At 54.2% G+C, this 6,698-nt stretch overlaps 2 protein-coding genes across 2 annotated transcripts; both read right to left on the bottom strand.

Moving 5' to 3' along the window:
* Window positions 1-1,717: 1,717 nt before the first annotated feature.
* ABB37_00650 (putative mitochondrial poly(a) binding protein) lies at window positions 1,718-3,604 on the bottom strand (the record flags this gene model as incomplete). Its single annotated transcript, XM_015796933.1, has 1 exon — window positions 1,718-3,604. Exon 1 carries the CDS (start codon window positions 3,377-3,379, stop codon window positions 1,718-1,720), a length of 1,662 nt encoding a protein of 553 aa, XP_015664941.1. The 5' UTR covers window positions 3,380-3,604.
* A 1,007-nt stretch (window positions 3,605-4,611) lies between these two features.
* ABB37_00649 (hypothetical protein) lies at window positions 4,612-6,613 on the bottom strand (the record flags this gene model as incomplete). Its single annotated transcript, XM_015796932.1, has 1 exon — window positions 4,612-6,613. Exon 1 carries the CDS (start codon window positions 6,280-6,282, stop codon window positions 4,612-4,614), a length of 1,671 nt encoding a protein of 556 aa, XP_015664940.1. The 5' UTR covers window positions 6,283-6,613.
* Window positions 6,614-6,698: the final 85 nt, after the last annotated feature.

Raw genomic sequence — 6,698 nt, 5'->3', positions numbered from 1 at the left:
CTACCACTAGTACATATATATATATATATATATATATATATATAAAAGGAAAACTAGAAACGAGAAGGGGGTTGCCTCCTTTAGTCAGAAACGGCGAGGGAGAAGAGTACCAATAGCACGAAAGCGTCAAATCGCAGCACACCGAAGAAAAAAAAAAGAGAGAGAAGAGAGGAGGCGTAAGGCTCTGCTCCTCAATAAGAAACAGAAAAAGCATCCGCCTAAAACACACAAACCCATTCGAATTGAAGGGACGAGGAACAGCATCAGAGGACACGCAACGAGAAGTACTCCTACACACCACGAACCCCCCTCAAAAAAAAAAAAAACTCAACCGAAAAAAAAAAGGTAGAGTCTCTACTGACGTCGCAACCCCATTGCGAAGAAGGCACGAGAAATAAATGAAAAGAAAAAACTTGGAGAACCAGGGTGGGAGAATGTCACATAAAAGAGAAAGAGTGACGACAAAGGTGTCACCGCCGCATGAACAGCGTGTTTTCTTCTCGTCTTTTTTTTTGTTTCACCACGGTGAGACCGCTCCGCACGCGTTCACGCATCCTCGTTGATTATCTCATTCCACCTCACCACACTCCACGATACATTTTCTTTCCTCTTTTCTTTCGTTGGAATCCACCATCTTCGAACGTCTTCGTCGACGCATCCCTGCACAAGTACGCTCACGCGTACACCTACCAGAGAAAAAAAAGAAAAACAAAGAAACGTCGAAAAAGAGTAGCTCTCTCCATAATAATTCCCAAAAAAAAAAGAAGTTAAAGTAGAAAAAAAAGGTAAAAGAACGTAGTGCGGAAACGAAGTAAGAGAAAACGCTTTAGCACAGCCAACAACGAAAACTGCCCGAGGTAACAAGAATACCAAGAAGTATAAATCAGTGCGAATGTAAAAGAAAGAGCATCGAAGTTGAGAGGAGAAGAACAAAAAAAAAACGCCTTCTCTCACGGCCCAATTTGTCTTGCATTGCTCTCAACACACACACACACACCACCACCAATCTACAAAGCAGATCAGCTTTTTTGTGAAAACGTGTAACTCGGAAAGAGGAACAATAGATGCCTTGAATTTACATAAGCATTTTATATATCCAACGTTGATTTAAACATGACCCGGAAAGGAAAACTTCTGCAACGAATCGTGACGACGAAGCGATAAGCGTCAACGTTTGGAATTAATAAAGATGGTACTCAAACGTTCACGTGCAGATCAAATGAAAACGCCGATATTTTCCATGAAAACTCCTCCAACACAAAGCTTAACCCTGGGAGAAGACACCGTCACGTCAGCTCGTTCCTTTTCCCCCCATTCTCGACTTTGCCTTCAAAACTGCTGTATTGCCTCATCACGCTCTCCGTAGCCCAACAGCTTTACTTAGTTAATTGTTGCAGCACGCAGAAGACAAAAACAACGGAGCGAGTCGAAATGGGGGGGAAATAAAAAAGAAAAGCGCGTGTGCTCTTATTCCGGCATTCACAGTGGTCGAGGGAGCTTCAAAGAAAGAGACGAGTGCATCCTTTACAGCCCCGTTGAGGCACATGTCCTCTTGGCCTGTGTGTGTGTGTGCGTGTGCGCCTTTTCTTTCATTGACGTACTCATGACTTTTGGGTTTTCCGATTTCTTTCACACGATGGTGTTTGCTCCTACTTGTTTTATCGTCTTGCCTCACCTTCAAACAACAACAACAGAAAAACGCTCGTGTTGCTTCCTTTTAAACGCTCATGTGGCGGTTCAGCACATCCTGCGCCTCGGCGATCTTGCTATCCAGCACGGCAGGGGAGTCCAGCATGTTCAAGATCTCCGTGTTGTCCATCTCAAGCAGCATACCGGTGATTTTGGCGGCGACGGAGGGGTGGTTGCGCACGATGTAGCTGTAAAGGCGCTCGCCCAGCACGTTCTTCTGCTGCTCGGGGTTCAGGTTCGCGAGGACGGCAGCGAGGTTCTGGCCCTGCTGCGGGACCTGCTGGTGCTGCGGGGGCATGAGAGACTGCATCGGCGGCTTCTGCGGCATCGGGCGAGAGCGCATCTGGCTCATCGCGTTGGGCGCCATCGGCCGGTTCATGCCTCCACCCATACCGTTCACGGAGCCCATGCCGTTCATCGGCATCATCGGCATGCGCGGGTTCATGAAGGGCATGTTGACGTTGTTGAACATCTGGGGGCCCATGAAGCCCATCGGAGGCACGCCGCCCATGCCAGGACCGTTCATCGGGTTCTGGCGCATGCGGAACTGCTTGCTGCGCTCCTCCAGGTTCTGGCGGCGGGCGTCCTTGCGCAGGGCGTACGTTACGAAGAGCGGGCGGGGGCTGAGGAAAGTGCTGCCATTGAGCTCCTGGATGGCCTGCGAGGCGGCATTCTGGTCCTTCATGGACACAAAGCCGAAGCAGCGCGACATGCCGGTGTCCTTGTCGGTCATGACGGTCACGGAGACGGTCTCGCCGTAGCGCTGGAACAGCTCCTCCAGGCGCTCGCTCGTGACGGTGTCGTCGAAGCCTTTCACGTACAGGTTCGGGTACTTGCTGTGCTGCTGGGCCCGCTCGCGGCGCTGGCGCTCCCGGTCGCGCTGGCGCTCCTCGCGGGAGCGGAAGCGGCTGACATCGAGCGGTGTGCCCGCCTTGGCGATCTCGCACTCCTTGCCGTTGAGCTCCTCCACGGCCTTGGCGGCGTCCTCGTGCTGCGCAAACGCGACGTAGCCGAGCCCGACCTCGCTCTGCACATCGCCGAGGTCGCGCACCTTGGCGGAGCTGACCTCGCCGAACTTGGCAAAGAAGGCGCGCAGCTTATCGTCCGTGACGGCGGGGTCGAGGTTCTTGACGTACAGATTCGTGAACTGCTTCAGCAGCTCGTCGCGGTGCTGCGCCTGGTAGCGCTCCACCACGATCGCCTGCCCGTCCATCTCCATCCCGTCCAGCTCGGTCACTGCCTGCACGGCGGCGTCCTCGCGCTCGAAGGAGATGCGGGCATAGCCGCGGGACTCGCCCTTCTCGTCGCAGGCCAACCCAATTGCGGTGAGACGGCCAAACTTGCCGAACATTTCCTTGAGGGCAAACGTGTCGACGCTCTTCGGCAGCTTCTTAACGAGGATGTTGTTGACACCGGAGCGGCGCTTCGAGGGGTCCCGTTGAATTTTGGCGATGCGCAGGAAGCGGGAGCCCAGCTTGGAGCCAGCCTGGTCAAGAGCCTTCTCGGCGTCGGCGGGGTCCTGGAAGTTCACGTAGCCGTAGCCGAGCGACTTCTGCGTGGCGGAGTCGACGCACACGCGCACCGACGCGACGGGACCGATGCGGACAAAATAGTCGTACAGCTTCTGCTCGTTGAGCTCGGGGTCGAGGCCACCGACCCAGATGGAGGGATTCGGACCAGAGAACGCCATGGTGATGCGGGTGAAAACTGCTTCGCTGAGATGAAACTCGACGCGTGCGGAAAGAAATGCCTAATATGTAAAGGAAGAAAATAGCACGAATAAAAGCGAAGAACAGGAAAGAAGTAAATTAAGGAAACGAAGTAAACCACTTACAATATCTGTTTGTTATACTGAGTTTTCTTTTTTTGGATTTTGTTATTTCAATTTTAGGTTTGGGAACTCTGAAAAAGAGCTGCGAAGGTGGCGTCGGTGACAGATGTGGTAAGGATGAAGGTGTGGGATTGCGTGTGTGTGTGTGTGTGTGTGTGATAGGATAGAAAGAGAGAAACGGGGAGAGGAAATAAAAAAGCGATAAAGCAAGGCTTGCTCAAACAAAACGATGAAGCAGAATGGGCGAAAGTTGCTCGTGGCCGCTTCCACCCGTATCGTTGTGCGTTGACAGGTCTCTACGAAATTTGTCACGATCAGCTACGGTTTTTTGTTGTTTGTTTACCCATTTCTGCATGAAAGCTTTCCGAAGTGTGATACTTCTGCCTCGTTTCCTTCTGTCATCGGCAGCCGCAACGCCGAAACACCTCACGCGCGTGCAGGGGTGCAAGACAAGCGCCTTTGGGAAAGGAAAACAACGTCCCTTCTGCCACACTTCCAGACGTGACGAGTGCGCTCTTTCATTTACATTTTATTTTGATTTTTTGTTCTCTCACAACAACAACAACAACAACAACACAAGCGTCACACGTCACGTGGAACACTAAAATACAATTTTCGAAAAAATAAAAGTACAGGAAAAAAAAAGAACGCACTTGATTGGGGTGTAGTGTAAAAACGAAAGGAAACCTTTAAAAGAAAGGTACTAAATGATGGGCCTTGTACAAGTATAGCTTCGTTTTATCATCCTTCGAAAAACTGGGTGGGGGGATGAAAAGCACCAGAGAAGGGAAAGCAACATCTAAGAGTTTAAAGAGAATCGATTTTGGTTTAGAAATAAATAAAAAAAGAAGTGTAAAGACACGAATTTCCGCGAGAAACAATGAATCAGAAAGCCAAAGAACGCGAATAAACAACTGGCAGTGCAGCACTCAGCACCGTACCCCTAGTATTCTGCGCTGTCTTTTTCCCTGTCTCTCTTTACACACACGCTCGATCACAGTGCGCAAATACACAATGTACAGTTGAAAAGTACTTTAAAAAAAGAACGAAGAGTAAGAATCACCCCTGTAGTTTTACGATATTTTTTTCTTTTACATCCCGTAACTCGCGCGTCCAGAGAGCGACATCGAATCGAAGTCGGTGCGAGGCGATAGGGACATCGACGGACGCAGCCCCGTGGAGCCTTCGTAGGGCACCGTCGGCGCCTCACTCGCCTCACGGCCGCCGTCGCGGTTGGTGGGAGTGGAAAACGTTCCCGGCTTCAGCCACGGGCACGAGAAGACTGTGTCCGCCACCACCGCGCTGAAACCAGCGGAGTCGCGCGTGGCGTCCTCCTCCGGCAGCGGGGCAGCGGCGTACACCTGAGCGCTGCCGGGACACGCAGTGGCGGTGCGACGGATGGGTGACACCGGCCCCTTCGGTGCGGCACCAGCCGTCGCCGCGCCACGAGTAGAGCCACCAAACGAGAGCGGAGGGGGGCAGCCGGTGTGCGTCTGCTGAAACTTCGAGGACAGTGGGGGCGGGGGCGGGAAGGCGGCATCGGCGGTGGCGACGTGCGCCGCATCCGACCGTCCCCGCGCTCCTTTGCGCGAGGGCGACGGGCCAGCCGCCACCGCCACACGCGCGCCGCGGCTGTCCGTCTTCGCCTGCGCAGACGGGGAGGAGGAGCGCTGCGTCGCTGACGCACTCAAATTGCGCAGGCGTGACGCGCCCGCGGTGGAAGCTGTTTCCTTCTGTGCAAGACGACGACTGGCCGCGAGCAGCGGCCGCACACCGGTCGAGCGCGACGGTGCAGCGACGAAGGTACCCGATGCAGCAGGAGCAACCCCATGCATGTCGCTGTTGCTGGAGGCGCTGCGCTTTCCTGAGGCCGCACTCGCCACCCGCGTTCGCGGTGCCCGCGACACGGCCGTGGGTTCCGCCTCCGCTAGGTGAGAGTTCACGGAGTTCACCCGCGAGGCTGGGGCGGAGCCAAAGGTGCGGCCAGAAAGAACAGCGGCGACGGCAGCAGCTGGGCGGGGCGACGGGGGCGGTATCATGTCGTTGGCGGACTGCGTGCGGCCACACCTGCCCAACCTTGGCGGCGACGACTTCTTGCGCTCCTCGGAAGTAGCAGAGGACTGCTGCTGTCGTGCGGATCGCAGGATGCACTCCGTTGTGGCTGCTCGTGTTAACGGTGCCGTTCGAAACACATGGCCGAGGTGTGGCACGGGAGGGTGCTGCTGCTGCGTCTGAGGATTCCGTTGCACCGAGCCCCTATCACCGCTACCAAGAAGGCTGCTGCACACCGAGTCAAGGCGAGACGCGCATCCGCTGCTGTGCTGGACGGTGGTGGGAGAAATCTTACTGTTGCGTGAGGAGGTCTTCCTGAAACTGGAGGCTGCTATTGCCGCCGCCGATTGCGTCGTCGGGGCATCGCCGCGCGGGTGAGAGGTGTTCGCCGGGGGTGAAAGCAGCGGCGCAGCAACTCCAGCGGCGCTGCCTGCGTCCCCGGCGGACGCCTGCCTGCCGACGGGAACAAACGGCTTCACGACGCTGCGTGTACGGTGAGCCATGGAGGACGCGGCGAGCGGCACCACCGCAGCGGCGGGGGCGTTGGTGCTGCGCGGACGCACGGCCGCAGACCTCAGCGAGGCAGTCCGCTTCGTCACGGAGGCCTTCGCGCCTGCGGCTTTCGAGGACACGGCGTGGTTGGTGTTGACAGAACGCGAGCGCAGCCGCGACGCTGGCACGGCAGCCGCAGGGACAGCGACAGAGCTCATCGTTATTTGAAACAGCAAACAGCAGAAATTGATAAAGAAAGAAAAAAAAACGTATTTAGACAACAATCGAAAGAAGAAGAATACAAGACACGTAGAGGAGAATCTAAGAGTTGAAAAAAAAGTGATGTATCTAAGGTGATAAAAGAAAACTGAGCGAAGTTTGATCTAGTGAGGTCTTAACACGACGCGAGTAAACGTCGAAAGGGCGGAAGCCGGCAGAAAAAAAAAAGAAAAATAAGCGAAAAATGAAGACAGAAAGTGCGCACGCTCACCTTTTTAAAAAAAGGGTTGGCGTCTTCAAAGGATACTTCTTGAAAGCCTGTCGACTGCTTTAAAAGAAACCGCAGCAATATCAGCACAGCACAACAACGAGAAAAGAGATGAGAAGAGAGGGAAAAGGCGGAAATGAGCAGGAA

The sequence above is a fragment of the Leptomonas pyrrhocoris genome, assembly GCF_001293395.1.
Source record: "Leptomonas pyrrhocoris isolate H10 chromosome Unknown, whole genome shotgun sequence".
In the NCBI taxonomy this organism is placed as follows: Eukaryota; Euglenozoa; class Kinetoplastea; order Trypanosomatida; family Trypanosomatidae; genus Leptomonas; species Leptomonas pyrrhocoris.
Note: the sequence above shows the minus strand (reverse complement) of the source record. Positions and strands in the feature narration are given on the sequence as shown.